At 46.0% G+C, this 17,971-nt stretch overlaps 1 protein-coding gene across 9 annotated transcripts in view; it reads right to left on the reverse strand.

Moving 5' to 3' along the window:
* SEC31B (SEC31 homolog B, COPII coat complex component) overlaps positions 1 to 17,971 on the reverse strand; it is a 30,062-nt gene that overhangs the window by 2,424 nt on the left and 9,667 nt on the right. For 4 of the 9 annotated variants that reach the window (XM_071748073.1, XM_071748070.1, XM_071748071.1 and 1 more), the window contains exons 9-26: positions 17,316 to 17,477; positions 15,446 to 15,601; positions 14,518 to 14,745; positions 13,385 to 13,459; positions 12,715 to 12,798; positions 11,976 to 12,084; positions 11,379 to 11,557; positions 10,582 to 10,708; positions 10,008 to 10,153; positions 9,082 to 9,255; positions 8,307 to 8,495; positions 7,440 to 7,653; positions 6,759 to 7,085; positions 5,666 to 5,770; positions 2,935 to 2,990; positions 1,574 to 1,720; positions 1,050 to 1,166; positions 29 to 100 (exon numbers count right to left, since the gene is read on the reverse strand). In XM_071748073.1, the coding sequence (XP_071604174.1) occupies positions 29 to 100; positions 1,050 to 1,166; positions 1,574 to 1,720; positions 2,935 to 2,990; positions 5,666 to 5,770; positions 6,759 to 7,085; positions 7,440 to 7,653; positions 8,307 to 8,495; positions 9,082 to 9,255; positions 10,008 to 10,153; positions 10,582 to 10,708; positions 11,379 to 11,557; positions 11,976 to 12,084; positions 12,715 to 12,798; positions 13,385 to 13,459; positions 14,518 to 14,745; positions 15,446 to 15,601; positions 17,316 to 17,477 (2,667 nt within the window). The remainder of the gene's footprint in view (positions 1 to 28; positions 101 to 1,049; positions 1,167 to 1,573; positions 1,721 to 2,934; positions 2,991 to 5,665; positions 5,771 to 6,758; positions 7,086 to 7,439; positions 7,654 to 8,306; positions 8,496 to 9,081; positions 9,256 to 10,007; positions 10,154 to 10,581; positions 10,709 to 11,378; positions 11,558 to 11,975; positions 12,085 to 12,714; positions 12,799 to 13,384; positions 13,460 to 14,517; positions 14,746 to 15,445; positions 15,602 to 17,315; positions 17,478 to 17,971) is intronic. The other 5 variants (XM_071748076.1, XM_071748075.1, XM_071748078.1 and 2 more) reach the window with 2 other exon arrangements.

A 17,971-nucleotide genomic window follows, 5' to 3' on the forward strand; every position in this document is an offset into this window, starting at 1 on the left:
TGAACCACAGGGTTCATTCCATCCTTACCGTCTGCTCACGGAGCTTCTCGTACAAGCAGTCCAGTCGCTGCAGCGCATCCTCCAGCTTCCTCCGGGTTTTCTAAGTGAAACAGGCATTGTTAGCTCCAGATCCACCTCTGCCAGAACCAAGCTGTTCTTGCTCAGTCCCTCCCCTCCTCTGTTCTTCCCACAGCCCCTTACAATTGAGCTGCATCTCAGCCTCTGCCCTGCAAAGACTGATACAGAATAGCCATACGCATGCTCTCTCCCCTAAGCTGGAAGCTAGATTTGTTCCTTTTTCCCCATGCCCCAGCCCAGGCTTCCCTCTCTTCTGCCAGTGCTTGTAGATCACAGGGCAGAGGGACTGCTTTCAAAGCTTCAGGTTATCTCCTAGAAATTGCCACAGTGCAATCTGCACAGAGCAAAAGCTGAAGCTGTTGCTGCACAGAAATTGTCTGACTCTTGGACAGCAGTTTGGGCTCAGTTCATCCCAATACCACTAAGCAGAGGTGGTATGGAAGACTTCATGGTGTCCCTGAAGCTCTGGTTAAGACTTAGCAACCTAACATGCTGCAAACTCTGCTTTTCTTGTTCCAGGGTGGCCTGATATATTCATGCAACGTGATATGTATGCCAACTGCCTTCCAGGAACTATGGTGCAGAAATTACAGTGACTCAAACACCAAAGTTGTCCGGCCAGGACATCTCAGCCTTTTCTTCTAAGTGCTGAGGATAGCTGAAAACACCAGCTCTGCAGGAACTAGCAAGCCAGTGAAAAAAGATGGTGAATTAGCCGAGTCATTTCTTCTACTTTCCTCAGAGACAACAGCCAGGAGAACAGAGCCATTTATCCAGAGGAGCAATGAGAATCAGGGGATAATTGCAAGAGAATGCAACTCAATACCCAAGACACGGACAAACCTCTGGTCTAAAGGAATGAGGCACATGGAGAACTTTGTTATAGGACTCTTTTCCCAAACAAAATAACGAAGCATCCGTCAAGCATCTATGAGGACAAAAAAGCCAAAGATCAGAGAAGAAGGACTTACTGGATCAGTGGCGACAGCAGAGCAGCGCTGCACCAGCCCTTCATATGTGATCTTCAGAGGCTGGTGCTCAGGGGGCACCTCCTTCTTCTCGACCCTCTCCACGGGTAGCTGGTGATACTGACAGAGAGAGAAGCAGAGGAATGAGTGTAACAGAAGCATACAGGGCTGGAGCAGGTAGATCCCCCTCCTGCAACTATGAACAGAAAGAATTTTACACCTTTGCAAAGTCAGAGGATACCTGGAAGCACAGAGATCTTCGGGCTGTGGTGTAGCTCCAGGCCTCTGTGGATTCCAAACCCCCAGCGGGCTGACAGCCTGCTTGGCCTCCCTTCCTCCCTCTCCAATCTGCAGCCAGGTGTCATTTTACACTCTGGCAATTCCTCTAACAGGCAGAGATGTCTTAGAAAGGCTTGGGAGCAACATAAGCCCTGCAGCCTCCAAGCAATAAGAATGTCAAAAGCTGAGTTGTTTTTCTACATGACAAGGTGCTGGTGGCTGGGGAACGCCCCACTTTCCCTGGGTACCTGCAGGCTGCCTTCCTTGGGTGCTCCTGGGGGCGACTGGCCAGATTCTTGCAACCTGGACAGCTGAGGATGGATCCCTTGGGGCTCAGCAGGCAGGCTCATTACTGGAGCTGTGATGGGGGCAGGAGAAGTAAATTTCTCAGGCAACTGTCAGCAAAAGAAAAGAGAGGGAAAAAACAAAAAATGAAGAAACCCAAATCCAATGAAGGAGGGTTTGTTACACCTCTCTACAGCCAAAGTGGACTTCCTTACTAACTTGCAGTGTGCTCAGTTCTCAAGATGATATGTAACACACCCCTGGTTCTTTCAGCCCCCTGACTCAAAGCGTGGGGCCCTTCCTCTTGCATCCTAGATGAACAGTCAAAGTGACAGCAAGAAAACTCCTCTGGAATTGTTCAATCAGACAGATCTGTTGCCCCTGAGAGCACTGCTCCTCAGAAAGCTGCCTGGGCTCTGCGGCGGCACGAGTCCTCAACGAAGAGATTAGCAGCAGTAAAGTGTCCAACAGAGCAAGTGTTGGGGAAAATCTCACGACATGGGGGGAGAATCCTCTTGCAAACACTTCATCATGCCCCTGCTAAGCCAGAGAGTCAGGACAGATTCACTCCGATGGGGCTAGATCAAAAGGAGATGGCTTTAACAAGAGGCTAATCCTGTTGTAGTGAGCACAGCCTGAAGCAGGTTCCCAGCTATGCTGCCAGGAAAAGGGGAGAAGTCTGTTACAAGCTAATGGAGAGAAACTAGGTGGGAATGGTGCCAAAGCAGCTTCTCATCACACCTGGCAGCAGGCAGCAGTCACAGAAATGGGGTACTGAGAGCATGGCTTGCAAAAGACCTCAGCCCACAGGTCCTTCAGTGCAATCACTACACGGCAAGGAGCAGTAGGGCCACGGAGGAAGGCAGCTCAGATCACTTTCAGCAGAGGTGCCTCATCAGTTGGTATCAGCATCTGAGGTCTCACTGTGCTGAGGGGCAATGCTGCCCCCAGCTGCCAGGTGTGAAGTAAGGGTGACCTCCCCAGCCCTGATCAGAAAAGGGGTGTGGGCAAGAGATAAGATTAAAGCCCTATTTCTAGTAACAAGTGACTGTAGTCAGTCTGAGAAGTACTGAGAGCAAAATGCAGCATCACAGTTGATAACCATGTTACAAAACAGCCACCCTGGAGAATGGCAATGCAAGCTGGGATGGCAAAGGGTCAAGATGGCTTACAGCTCCAGTTCTAGCTACGCACCAACTGCAGAAAGAGGCAGATCATCATGGAATGAGACCCCCTGAGTGTGACAGGAAGCATTTATAGGAATGTACCTGTCACATGGAGCTCCCTAGCTAAAAGATAACATAAATTGCAGCTGAAAGCTTACCTTTTTCTTTTGAAGGCCTCCTCTCACAGCAGAAGGATCAGTCCAAGATTCCTGAGCTGGGAGGAGAGAGAACAAGACACAAATACCAGACTTTGAAAAAGTGGCCACAGCAACAATTCACGGTTACCTGCATGGTTTGGAACTTCCCTCAGCAAAAGGGCCCATGGCTCCAACATTCAGACCACTTCAACTGAGCATTTTCAGGCCCAAGACTGCTCTTGCTCCTTGTCCTCTTTCTTAAGAACATTCCTAGCACAGGCTTCATGAGGTGATGTCTGATCAGACTGAGCTGGCAGACACTCACTCCCACACAAAGTTTTTTTGCAACTACCTGAAGCTTTCTGTGATCTGCACAGACTGCAGACATCAGCCTCTTGGTCAGGACCCACAACTGTGTGCATCAGGGTTCAGGGAGTTCCTGGGGTTCCTCAAAACAGAGAATCTAGTGCTGTGGTTCCATGGTGAGGGTGTTGTGTTATGGGGGGCAAGTCCACAGCAACGCAGGTTGCTGTGAGAAAGGGAGGAAAAGTTAGGGGTGGGTTGAAATTTTCCCCTTCCAAAATCATGTTCAGAACCAAAGTTTAGCAAAAATCACTGGCATCCCAACTAGAACAGAACAGGACAGACTTAGCCAGTAAATGCCTTGGGAGCAGGGGGTGTCCCAGCAGTAGCTTCTGTAGTACCTGGCCTCCAATCTCACTCCAAATAATTATAAACCCATCAGACAACATGACATCAAAAGACTTGCAGCCACACTTCATTCTGCAAAGGTCAAATTCAAACTGCCTTGTCTGCTGCTGTCCTGTAAGGGTAAGGGTGTCTCTAGACAAAACCCTGGTGCTTCTTTGTCACCCCAGTATTAACAACCTCAAGCCCATGAGACAGGAATAATCTGTGAGAAAGTGGCATAATTCTAAGGGGCAACATCAGGATTGCTGGAGCTCAGTGCCACACTTAATGAGCCACTGATCCTGAACTGAGCTTTAAAAATCACAGGGGAAAGATGCAAAAGGTGCTTCATTACTTTAATTACTTTTATTATTAAAATCCTGGCAGCCTCTTTTTGCCCTCCCTTTTCCCATGATTTCAAGGCTCTCTCTCTGATGAGTTTGGATCAGTAGTTTAATTAAGTTGGCACTTATTTCTAGCTTAGGGACTCTGTGCCCTAGAATTCTGCTGGCCCCCACAGAGCCTGTGGCCTAGCAGTCCTTGGCACTGCTCCAACTCAGTGGCACTTGAATCCCCACAGGAAACAGCTATTTAAATTATAGTCTTTAAACCAGGCACTTAATCAACAGGCAAGAGACAACAGGACCCTGCAGCATTTTGCTGAGATGAAACTCTGTCTATCTTGCCTATGCCACTTGTGAAAGGATTTCTCATCAACCCTGAAAGGAGTGTCCCATGGCAGCAGCAGTCTCCAGCAATGCCTGCCCCAGAAAAAACAAGACAGTCGTCACAGGCTGGAGTCAGGGATTATCCCAGCCAGAAAGGAGATCAGCCAGTATGCTGCTGTCCTTCACCCTGTCCCTGACACTCCCCAGGAGCGTGGGATTTCTAATAGTGGATATCTCTCTTCATAACCCTACTGAGATTGTGTTCATAAGCTGTGCAGATAATGTTCAGGAATTTCCAAAGCAAGCAAGTTTGGTCTGTCAGGTTGAGAGACCTTACAGTCCCCTTTACAGGCTAAAGAAAAGAGCCCATCAAAACCAGAACAAAAGCAGGCGAGAAAGCACTCTCAATGAAGCCATATCCAGCCATTAAAACTGGGGGTGGGGAGGTGGATGTGTTAATGCTGCCAGGAGATGAGAACTTCCCAGCAGTGAATCATCATCTTTAACAGGGAAGCACTAGGATCTCTTGTTTCTCTGAGGAAAGGGCAACTCCCTTTCTAGAGTCACAGTACACAAAGCAAGGCTTGCTTGTTGGTTTAAGTGGCCACTAAGTACTCAGGTTTCCCAAACAAAGCTGAAATTCTCTAGATAATCTTTTGTACTAATGGTCTTTGGCACCAGCAGCAGTCACCTTGCAGACAGCCTGCTAGACTTTGAGCCTTACCCCACTGGCTGCACAGACTGGGATGTATCTAACTCTCCATCATCACTGAACCTCCAGGAGAGAAATCAGTACTGAGAAATTAGCAGGCAGAAAACCTCTACGGTCCAAATTCTCCTTCATCAGATCAACTGAGATTCAAAGCCAAACCTTGCCCTGTACCTAGAGCCAACAGGGCTTTTTCAGTTCTGCCTGGAGCAAGAGCCCCCAATTGCTGCTTGGGAAGCTCTACTCCATCACTGCTCATGCTGGGACGCCCCTCTTCCAAACCCTGGGAAAAGCACAAGGAAAGCCATGCGTGAGGCTGGGAGTGTGTGGAAGGGATGAATTACAACCGGTGGCCTGTTCCTTACCTAAAGGACCAAGTAAGGAAAAGGGGCTGCTTCCCTGTCCTGCTGGCCTGTAGGGACACAGAGACTGAGAATGCTCCAATTCCTCCAAAACTGGAGGAAAGCAGTTTAGCTGGTAGCTGGAACCTCTGCTTTCTGTACCCAAACTCATCAGTAACAGCACAGTGCCTTCATTTCACTTCCAACATCCCCAGCTGTCATTTACTAGTCCTTGGGACACATACATCCACCACCCCAGCCATACAGCTCCCCAGGAATGCAAGGAAACCACAAACAGCAATAAGCATGCATGCATGCACACACAGTAAAACGTGCACACACACCCCACAGCTCACTGGAAGCAGCAACATTGCCTCCCCCGCGGGTCTGGAGGCTTCTCTGGGTACTACCTGCATGATCCACGTGGGGATCTAGCCAAGGGAAGAAACCTGAAAATCAAGGCAGGGTGGGAAAGTCATCATCACCAACAGCTTTTACTCAGTGAATAATGTCCCTGGACTGCTACCCCTGATAGCTTTTCAGGATCATTTTGTCCACCTTTGGGTGGAAGAGAAACCTCACAGCCTCAGTTCCTTCAATCTTTAAATAGATGTGGCTTGCAGAAGCACATGCTCAAAAAAGGATTGTCATTGCTAGGGTTCTCCTCAGCCTGGTTGAACTTGTTCCCTGAGACAGGGAAAACAAAGAATTAACAAGAAGCAGATATGGTGACATTGTGGGAAATAGAGGGAATGCCCATCCACTGGGAACTAGAGACAACACTGCTTCCTTTTTCTTCATCATGCTATCAAGGACATCACAGCACTTACAGGCTGGGCTGGATTCAAACTCTAGACCCAGAGGGGGAAGGCTCCAGGTCTAAAGCACTGCACAGAGGAATACAGAAGTCATTGCCAGGCAAGCACTTCAAGGCAACAAGAAAAAAAACGACAGGGAGAACCAGAGCATAGCAGCATAGCAGCCACAGGAATTTTATCCTGAACCTAAGCAAGGGATATCCCATGGACACAAAAGCAGCACCCTGCTCTCCCAGTATTTCAAATGCACTTCTTCTGTAAGTTACAGAAGGAGGGATAAGATCAGCAAGCCTTCCACCTGGCATTCCCCAGGAATCACCACCCTCTAGGTCAGAGCAGGTGCCTCTGCAGAGGATGACTCCTCAGGGTGCACTGGAGACCTGAAGAAAAAGCATCCTGTAACAGCAGGCTGGGGGACAGAGCATCTGAACAGGCTGGATGGAGCTGTCATCATTGCTGTGTTTCCCCACTACCACAAGGCTCAGCACACGTGCCTGTAAGATTAGCCTCAGCACCACATCCAGCCTCTTTGGTGACAGACCAGACCACAGAAGGTCCGTGTCCATTATGTACTGCAAACCACATCCAGGAGCATCCTGGATACACAAGCAGCACTTACCTGTGGGAGGAGGAGGAATGCTGGCTGCTGGCAGGGGTTGAGTAGATGGAGCTCCAGGACCCCCCTGAGGGTAACCTATGTTCATGGGGGAGTTGAAAGCTGCTGAAGTGAAACCCATAGGAGGCTGGCTTCCCATAGGGAGAGGACAAGCTGCAGGAAGCTGAGAAGATGGGACTGAGGCTGGATTGAAGAGGGCAGGTTTGGGTGGTTGAACACTGGGAGATGTTACAGGCATGGACTGTCCTGGCAGAGAAGGCTGGCTGGGGAAGGGAGCAGCACCAACAGGCCCAAGTCCCGCTGGTCCAAATGGCTGAGACTGTGACACAGCTACAAACGAGAAAGAGAATGTATCAACATCACATGTTTCACGTGCAAAGTACTCCTGATGCTCTCCTTCATACTAGTGAGCTTGCCCTTCCCCAAGACATACCCTAGAATAACCATGCCAGGTGTATCCCCCCCATAACCCAGGCTACACCAGTCCAACTCTGCCTCAAAGGCAGCTGTGGCTCCTCCACCCCTATATGTGCTTGATATCAGTGGATGTGCAGGAACAGTTGCTGAACTAGATGTGTCAGAAGCACTGAGAAGCCTCTCAGGCAGCTGACTTTGCAAGTACAACAGATCTGTGAGGACCAAAGTAAAGCCACCATCCATCCATGACTACCAGACAATGCTTACCTGGCCCTGCAATGGTTGCTGGAGCCAAGCCCAAGTTGTACTGTGGGTATGGTGGCCCTCTGGAATAGACACCTGTTTGTGGACCTGTGGCTGCCTGGGGAGAGGCAACATGGTGAGGTGTCTCAGACATGGCTGGCATTGGCTGAGGTGTGAAGAGGGAAGGCACTGAAGACTGAGGAGGTGCTGAAGGGGCAAAGGATGACTGATAGTTGGGCTGCAATTAAAAAAAAACAAATAACTTGCAAATGGTTGACACATGTGCCTACACATACAAGCACTGGCACTTTCTATCCCTGTCCCTTCTCAGGCAAGAGAAGATGCTGCTGCTGACACTGCCCTGGATGGGTTGGATCAAAGGCCTCTCCCACCACATAACTTGCTCAACAGCTCTCAGAAGGCTTAACACTGAGGAGACAGTTCCCATACAGTGACTTCCTGGAAGCACTACCAGAGGAAATAATGCAGGAACAACCAGGAAGTAATGCAGGCTGGATTTCCTGATCAGTTTTCTTGAGCAAGAACTGATGTAAGGCCAGTCTACACTAATTTAAGTGAGATATGAGGGATGGGCATAGACGAGTGAACAACAGACCACGTTTCCCCTCAGTATGTGAGAACTCAGTGGATCACTACACTCGCCAAGGTTGCCTCCAGTCACTACATGTGGGATGTGGCTTTGTGACAAGATGCCAGACAGCCTGATTCTGGATTATCACAGAGCTTGTGTTTACTCCAGTGAAGGCCATCACTGATGAACTGCTCAGTGCCTGCAATCTGTGTCATCTCATATCACTTCATATGCCTTCCATAACCCAGTAAGCCTCCCTCCCTTTCCCCAAGCCACGAACACCTGAGTTTAAGGCATACCTTCTCTGGATGTCTGGGACCTGTTTTGTGAGCTGTTCTTTCAGGAGCACATCCACCCTTGGCTGCTGAAGATGTGTGCTTAATGACACCCACATTGACACGAGTGTAAGGAAATGGAGGTGGCTGCTGATCACCAACATTCTCTCCTTGAGCATGGAAAAGGCGGTCTCGGAGCTGTTCCATTGGGAGCTGAAACAAACTGTGCTTTAGGAGAAGAGCCTGGAGAGCCTTAGATGCAAGCTGCTGTGCAGATCTACAAATCCTGACCCAGAGCACTGAGTACCAGCCTGAAAAACTAAACATTTCCCCAAAAGCCATTAGGAAAAAAACCCCACAGAACTGTAAGTGACTGTCTGGAACATCACTGCCACACTCCCGGGCAGATGAAGTCTCACTGATCCTTCCTCCAGTCTTGGGCACTAGACAGATTTGTTTCAAACTAGAAGGTGACCTCCCCATTCCTTTCTTCTACCAGTTAGTTTCAGGAATAGATGCGGCCTCCATGGAGATCTGCTTCACAGTGCTGTTCTCCAGGAACCACTTGACAGTTCTACAGCTCCCTCCCTTTTCCTTGAATCAAAGGCATTACAAAGAAAAAGCAAGAGAAGACAAAAGTTGTGTCCTAGAAAAAAACTCACACCCCTACTCTCAAGCTCCTATAGTTAAGGTGAAACCTTAAGTCCTGATTCCTGTCAAAACCCAAGGTGTCTCTCATACAGACTACTGTTTTTCCCCATATACTACTCCTTCCCACAGCAGCTTGTTTCTCACTCACCTCTTTAGAGCTGCTGGGTAGGTAGGACATTGCAGCTGCCAAGCATCCTTGTGATGCCAGGAGACTGGCATATTGTGTGATTTGTTCTGCCAAGACAGGGCCTGGTGCTGGTCTTGCTGTGCCTTGAAGCATCTCAACGGACCTACTCAGCACCATCACCTTCTCCATGAGATCCTGAATAAGCCAAGGGGAAAGAGAAATTGTAATGGTTAAAAAAAAAAATATAAAAAGTAATGTGTAGACCTGCAGAGTGCTATATGCATCACAGGCTGATAAACTGGAGAAGGACAGTTTCAAACAAAACCAGGAAAGCTGAAAATGCCATTCTGTTGCTGTTACTTGCTAGCAGGGTTGCAAAACCATGAAACTCTGCAGCAAAGGGATTATCTGCAGGTACCTGAGTGCAACCAGTGACACAGCAGGGGTTTCTGACTTTGCCAGAACTGGTTTAAGAGTAACAAGTAGGTAACAACACTGACTCAGATGTCCCGATTCATCTGCAAGCTGTAACTTCCCAAGCATGATCACTCTACTTGCAGTGGGAATAATACAGTCTAGAACTTACTGTGCCAGAGGCTGTTCTGAAGGTACAGCCAGGTAACTGGAGCAGAGCAGTTAGACATGATAAGCACAGCAGCAAATGTACTCCCAGGCAACTACCAGTAAGAAAACAGGTACCATCTCCTGTCCATGGCTGGATTTATATGAAATGTAATCACTCCTTTCTGTCCTTTAACATTTAAGAGTACAAGTCTCCTGCAGATGTAAACCTATAATTCAGGCTAGAGGGAGATACCTTGCTGGCTACAAACAGGTCTGCACTGTTTGCTGGAAGCCAGATACTCTGCTTGAGAGGATAATGCACACAGATCAGGGCTTCCAGGCTGGCCTAGAGAGGAGTCAAACCAACACTACAGCACCTGTACCTGCAGGGCAAGGGGTGACGAAGTCTCATGGTTTTTTACCCAGCACTCCACCAACCTCTCCACATTGCCTGATGAGATGTAGCAGAGGCAGGCATCACTGCACAGGGCTGCATCTCCCTCTGACTCTAGGCGGGCACCCAGCATGTCTGGAGAGGAAGAAACACAGCAAAAATTTAACACACTCTCTGAAGAGTTCACTAACGCAAATGCTCATCTCTTAGCAATCCCACTCTGGCCTGGCATGAAAAGGTGTTGGATCTGCACCTAGTTCCTGGATAGCACAGGGATATGGGTGTCACTAAGGAATCCAAAAGCCAACTTTTTTTTATATACTGCTGGTTGAGGTGACAGGAAGTATCAGCATATATACTTTACTCTATACACTATGACTCTCAGATACAGTGTGCACATATCATTCACCTAACTCAACAGTTCACATTTTTTTATAAGGTCCAGATAGCTGTAAAGAGTAAGGAGTGCTTTCCTTCCTCAACAAGATCCACTTTCTTCTGTAAACAGTCCAGAGGTGCTCTCCTCTAAGGAAAACTGTATAAAAACATGGTACACTGCATACCACAGAGCTGGGTATAGTCCTCATGCTTTGAGTATGTCAGCAAGATGGCCAGAGCCTCCTTCCAGCTCTGTAGATCACACGTGCGAACAATATCTTGCCAGTTCTGCTGCACAATGGAGGAAAGCAGCTGCAAGGGAAGCAGAAGGCCTGTCAGTCACTGAAGATGAAGATAAGCTGACTGCTTAAGCAAGGGTACCCACAGGGATAGCTCATTTTCAGACACATAGCAACAACTTGCTTTTGCAGCAACAACTCCAGCATCCTGGTTTTAACAGTAATTGGAACCCAGTGTCTTTAAAGAAAGCAAAAAAGTCCAACAAAACACAAACACCTGCACTAGATGAGACTAAAGATTCAGCTAATACAAATCCTGTTTCAGAGAAGCTGGTGTCAATGACTGGGAACATAGTGTTAGAATATCCCAACCCCTGTTAATACATCGTTCTTCAACTAATAAGCGAGGACCCTGCTAGCTGTGCTGTAAAGGAGCAGCATGGCCACAAGTTACAAGCATTGGAAGTTGAGGAAGAAACCATTAGATTAAAACAAAAAAAAAAAAAAAACCCAAACAAAAACAAACCCCAAAAACCCCAAAAAAGAACAAAGAACACAGACATTCTAGGTGGGCAACATGAAGTTCTCATAAAACTACCAAGAGATTAAAGGTCTATCCAACAGGAGATGCAGAGATTCTGCATTTTACTTCCTGCCAAAGCATTTCCACATACATTCAAACCTTTGCCAAGATGCTGCACACCTGGAGCTGTGCTGAGCAGGGACACAGAGCTGTCACTTACCAGGGAGAGTTTTGTCTGACGCTTGGCAAAGTATCGTTTCTGGGTCTCCTTGAGGAGATTCTCTCCCCCAGCTATAGCCAAGATGATGGCATCTGCAAAGCGCTCTGCCCTCATGCACAGCTCCACTGCACCCTCAAAGTTCCCCAAGAGGAGGGCTTGGCTGATCAGTCCATCTGTATCTAGAGACAAGAAGCAGAGTTAACACACATCATCCAGATGGGGGCATCATCCAGATGCATTCATGATGCTCATTTTAAAAAGCAGGCAGTAAAAAAAAACAAAACAGTAATACAATGAGGCCCAGCTAGAAGAAGAATTAAAAATTCAAATCAGGTTTTGCACTTTGAAAAAAAACCACTGACTTGACAGCAAGTCTTCTAGCATCTAAAAGATTATTCTAGACTTTTAATGGGCTTCTTATCTGAAGAGTTTCTTGCATGATGCTGAGAGATGCTGCATGACACAGGGATAGGTCATGTTTTTTTAGAGTATTCATCTGCTGGAGTGGACCACATTCTTCCTGGTATCTCTACTTTCCTGTTTTTCCCTCCTCTCCCCTTTTCCTAAGTTGGCAGAAACACATTTCATGTAACATACCTTCTGTGACAGGAATCTCCAATGTGCTCATATTCTGAGGGATAAGGCTGTCAAAAAAGGTTGAAGAGGTGGAAACAGCAGCTCCATCATCACTGGAATTTATCAAAAGCTGTGCAAGGAGTGCAAGAGGTTAATTAATTCACTGAACACACACAACTGCCCAAAACAGTTTACTGTATTACTGAGGGGGATTGGGCTACTCTCTATTTGGTTGAGCATGTGAGTGTTTAAGGTTTGCAAAGAAGATTCATAGTTTGAAGACAGCAGTTTTAGATACCTCAGAGGAGCAAAATGTACAGTGCATGGTGAAGCAGGCCTTGGAAGGCATCTGAAGACAGACAACCCAAAAATCATGTGAGCATGCATGTCAAAGGATAGAGGTGAAAAAGAAAGAAACGCAAAAGAAAGACCATAGGAGAAGTTTCACAGAGGAAATCCAGAACTGGACCATGAAGCTAAGCTGGGGTGATGCTAATTCTATCACTGAAGAAATTAGCACAGGTGAAGCAATCCTTCTTGCAGTGTTAACACAGAGGAGTCCATTTTCCTCATTCAGTGTTTTGTTTTAAAGCCAGCAGAGACTACTATGATAATTTAATCTTAACCCTGTGAGTGTCTGAAAGGCCTGTGAATCACCCTCTGCAGTGCCTCCATGCAGCCCAACAACTTGTGGATGGAATTAAACCTTCCATCCTGCCCTCCGCTCATCTCCCAGTCTGGCAAAGTGTCCAGGACGTACCTGATCTGCCTGTGCAGCACTTGTCTCATCTGCCTCAGGAAGTGGCTGTTTATCTGGGATCCCATTACTCAAACATGAAGCAATCTGGAAAAGCAACAGACATCCACGGAGCGAAGCCCCTAGTGAAGCTAAACACCAGTGCAGCAAAGCTACCAAGTGACTCACAAGTCCCAGTCACAATTTCCCCAGCTCTTTCACCCGTTTGAAAGGTTTCACCTCTTCCTATTCCTGGTCAGCTGCCTATCACGGGTTATTTATCTTTATCCTTCTCAGAGGATTGTCCATGCTGCTGAAAGAGTTTCCTCCTCTGCAGCTCTATCAGTGCTCTGCCAGACTGTCTGCATGTGTCACCTTCTTCCTGGCTGAGGAGCCCCCTGAGTCACAGAGAGCTGGATGCTGGAAGCTCTCACAACTGTGCTGCTTTTACACACTTCCCAGAGCACCAATAAGCAGGACCAACCAGGCTCAAGATTTATTTGGTTTGACCCACTTCATCTGCAGTTCTACCCATTTGCTTTTCAATGGGGAACAGAGGTGCCTCAGATGAACTTCATAGTTTCATCTTTCATGTGCTGTGCAGTCACTCACTTATTCACAGCTGGGACTCTATAGCTCTCCTGCAGCAGCTTTAGTCCTGCAAAGGTTTCCCTTTGTAGGAAAGATCCTTTACCTTTTTTTGCAGTTCCTCTTTACTGTGGCCCAGCAGCCTGAGGAGTTTAGTCCTGGAATCCTGCTCCAGATTCACCTGAGTTGAAAATGACATTGAAAAAGACAAGAAAATGTGTAAAATCCAAGACATCTCTACTATGACAGTTCACCTAATGACTACTGTGGGAAAATCTATGGAATTTCTTTTATAATAATGATAAAAGGGTGAAACTCAAGTTCGTCACATAGTTACAACTGCATATCAGGGTTATGACTGTATGCATACTCAGTGCACTTGGTCATTATTTCCCTGGATGGCCTAGGAATTGCCAACCTAATTTCTGCACATTGACAAGGGACTGATGTGTGTCCAGATGAAAATGAGACAAGGTGGATGCCTGAACTCCTAGCAGGCTTCTCAACTGTTAGTTACCTAATTGTTACAGAAGCTCACTGGGTGGGATTTCAGGCAGTTCCAGCACACAGCCTAACTGATTATATCCCTTAATGTGTGACTAACAATCCTCAATGACAATCTGTCTGCCTCAGGAAGTCCCAGGCTGTTCCTACCACAGAACTGACCAAACTGCACAGATAAGATACTTGTAAACAGTCAGCAGAAACTGTTCTTGCAGATGCAGAAATGGTCATGCAGGACAGTCCTTTGTACAGAAGCTTGGTTTGTATTTTAAGACAATCAGTAGTAATAGGTCATTACCAAACTCTTCCATACTACTAAATTATCTATTAAATCAATCCTGTGTAGGGCTACAGTCAGCCCTCATGCCACCACAGCCCTCTCCCTTCTTATTGGGGAATCTCATTGCCCAGCCGGACTTGAGAAACAACAACAGCAGAGCCCAACAAGCAGCAGGAAGATACAGCTCAGCAGGGGCTGAGACAACAAAAACCTGTTTAGCACGTTGACGGGAAGCCCAAAGGAGTCCACTGAAAAGACCATTCCTACTGAAAAATAAGGCAACCTCCAACACCTCAACTTCAAAAGCTTTTCTTTAGATAGCTAACTAGCCTATTCAGTTCCATTTTATATCTTAAAGAACAGGAATGTAAATGGCTAGAGAGGACCATAATGAACATATTCCACCCCAGGACCATTAAAGAACTGACCTCTGTGTTTCACCACAGACATCCTACCTTCAAGAAGTTCCAAAGGTTCTCATCAAATGGCAACTTGGCTGTCTGGATCTTGCCCTGGCAGTAGTCCAGGAGGTTCCCTGACTGCAAGGCCATCTGCAGTTCTCTGGATCGGAGCAGGAATTCAGTTTCAGTAGTGACTTGGCTGATGAATACCTGGTGTGGGTGAGCTTGCTGCATTTGCTGTCCAGCTTTGGCAAGACCAAAGGAAATAAGTTTTCCTCCAAACTGAGAAAGACAGAGGGAGATAAAGGAAACATTCTTATAAAATAAAGGCAACTCAGTTAGCTTTTTGTTCAGCAAGGTGGACTCAAGGTCCAGCTGTGATCACAAGGAACCTCAACAGTTTAATGTGGGAGGGACACTGAGTTCAGATCACAAGCCCTTCAGCAGAAGGCAAATAACCACAGCACTTGTGGATGTGCTACCAGGCCTAGAGAACTGCAAATGCCAGAGGGGCACAGAGAAAAAGTACCATCTGGAACTGCTTGTTCTTTCTGGACACAGAGAAACAGGCTGCAATGACAAAAACTACCATGTGAGTGGCAGGCACTAAACAGACAGAGAACAAGTCAGGCCACTGTCTAATAGAGCAATTCACCCTTTTGATTTAGGAGCAAAGGGGTCAAGAAAATATACGGATAAGAAGGAGAAAAATGGATGAGAATGGGAACAAACGTCACAGCCTAACAGGACAGCTTTTATGAACCTTCCTTTGCTTTCTTAACTCTTATCTCCCATTCTCTCCTAGTAGACTCTTGCTGGGAATACATCTGAATATCGAGCAAAAGACCTTTGTTTCATGGGACACCACCTTAAACAACCATTAAAACAATCAGCCACAGGAAAACATTATGGTTTCTCTAGTGAAAGAAAAGGATTTGATGCATTTATTGCATTTTAAGCTGAAGATGCTGCATTCACTCACTGCAAATGAAACTCCCACAGGTCTGCGAATCCACTTGGGTGGCTTTTTCAGTGGAGGAATTGAGGTGGTCTGAGCTACTTGCTCTGGCACCTGCAGAGGAGGAAGGATCTGTCCTGTGCCAAAAGGATCCAGGAGGCTGTTGAAGGAGGAAGAGATCTAGAATCAAATGGAGAAAAGGATAAGATAGAATTCAATTCCTCTCTGCACAAGGTAAGCACAAAAAACCCTATTGCTTGGTAAAACGTTTGTTTTCTTTAATGATGAAGAAAAAAGGCTATTACAGCACCTCTTCATGGAATACCACCAAGCTTGTGTGTGAGAGAATTGCTATTTCCAAACAGTTCCAGAAATTATTTCTCAAGTAAGCTTTACCTTGAGAGATTTTCGACTAAGTTTTCTTTAGCAAGATGCAAATTCCCTAACAAACACTGATTGGCCCAGCACCCAGATCATAAACACAGAAGTTACAAAATCACTTGTTTTATGCAAGACAGTGACAACATGTGGTCAAAAGTTCTTAATTTTCTTTTTTTTTTTTTTTTTTTTCCTCACAAAGGAATGCTGACTCCTCTTCTGTTGCTGGAGTCCTTCAAATGGGTTGGTTTTAAGGACTGTCTCAAGCTTTTACAGCTTGGATAAGGCTGGTGAAATATATCCAGTATTTGTTGCTTAGACAAGAGTGTCAGAAGTGGCCTCTGCTCTAGATTTCTGACATTTAGGAGTTCAGTGAACACACATACAATGCTGTTAACCAGCTTTCTTAATTTTAAACATTTTTGGCATATTTTTTACTATAGGCAACCCTGTTCAAGTTTGACTGGACCATAGGACACAGCTCCAAAATACATCTGACCAGCATACCTGAAAAGAAGCTACACAAGGCTCATCAAGCTAAGGCTGCCAAAGAATGAGAGGCAAGACCTGTATGTTTTGTCTCTCAAGTGCTTCTCCAGGGGAAACCAACTCTAAAGAAAAAGACCTGGAGGAACACCTTGTACCTAACTCACCCTGCACCCTCCAAAAAATAAACACATGCTACCAGGGTACCAGGAACATCAACCATCAGGTCTTCAGCAGAGTTTCTGTCCCAATACTATGTAATCCAGAGGAGAGAGACTCCTTGGTCACAAACACCCCCATAAATGGTCATTATCTTCTCCCATTTTTGTTTCTGCTTGTATTTCTATTTATCTAGGAGTTATTCTACTCTACTTTTCTACAATTTTGAAGAGTGGAAGTGTGGTGCATGCATGTGAAGAATCCACAGAAAGAAAATTCTCTTATCCTTAATCTCCTACAGCTGTTGCTTGATAAGATATTTTCCTTCTCTTGCAAATCCTGTGAAGCTGAGCTCAGTCAGCTGTAAATAGCTATATAAATAACATGTCAGCCAGCTCACCCCCATTCTCTTAAAACCTGTATTGCAAGGTACTTGTTGGCTGGGGAGGGAATTAAGAACCTACACACAAAATGATAACTGTTAGACAATACTGGCATATTATCTATTCAGAGTTCACCCACCTATTCATTGGCTAAGTAATGGGTTTCACTATCAAAATATTAACATACTCCAAATTAGTCAATTGACTTAAGGAAAATTGCTAACAGTGGCTTATAAGCTACTTAAAAAAAATCTTTTCTGAAATAATAAAGAATAACATGTTGCCTTAATTAGTATCAACGTATTTAATTTTAACATACTGACAAGGCAAGCTTGTTGCTCTAACAGATATACTGCAGGTTGTTTATAGTCTAGTAGAAATAACCATAAAATACACATAGCATCAAAGCCAGACTTGATTAGGTTCTCTCACTTTCCAGGTGAGCAACTGCCTGTCTGTTAAGCTGTAACTTGTTCATAGGGCTTTACCTTGTCAGCCTGTGTCTTCTGCTGAGCTTCTAGGTTCCCACCCATAACAGAATAAATGTTGATCCACCCATCAAAAGTGGCAGCAGAGAAGACTGAGGGATTCCTGGGACACCACTGGACATCAAAGCACCATTGGCTCCGAATGGGCAACTCATAGACCACCTGTCACAGGAGAGAGAAGGCAGAAACACAGCACAAATGGCTCCCCTGCTTTCCACAAAGTACTTGCCCACACCAACTGTGCCACACTTTATTTACATAACACCATTGTATACAATTCTTTTATTTTTGCTTCTTGAAGGACACATTGCAACCACAACTGTAGTGCATTGAGCTACAGAAAGCTGCTATACCATAGGATTCTGATTCTAGAACTAAAGGCAAAGGCAGCAAGTCAGTTCTGTCACAACTTCTTCAAACCAAGGAAGAGACCCCAGAAAACATCCCAAGAAAACCAGAACCCAAAAGGCAAGAAAATGTCATAAGCAAGAATATTTAAGCAGGAAGAACAGTCTGAATAACAAATTTCACCAGGGAAATAAAAAACAGTAGAACAAAAGAGGACTGTAACAGCTGCAGATGAAATATGAAGAATATTGCAGCCAAGAAGCTTCTGGTCCAGAACTCAAAAATCCAAAGTTCAATTCATGGCCCAG

The sequence above is a fragment of the Heliangelus exortis genome, chromosome 7, assembly GCF_036169615.1.
Source record: "Heliangelus exortis chromosome 7, bHelExo1.hap1, whole genome shotgun sequence".
In the NCBI taxonomy this organism is placed as follows: domain Eukaryota; kingdom Metazoa; phylum Chordata; class Aves; order Apodiformes; family Trochilidae; genus Heliangelus; species Heliangelus exortis.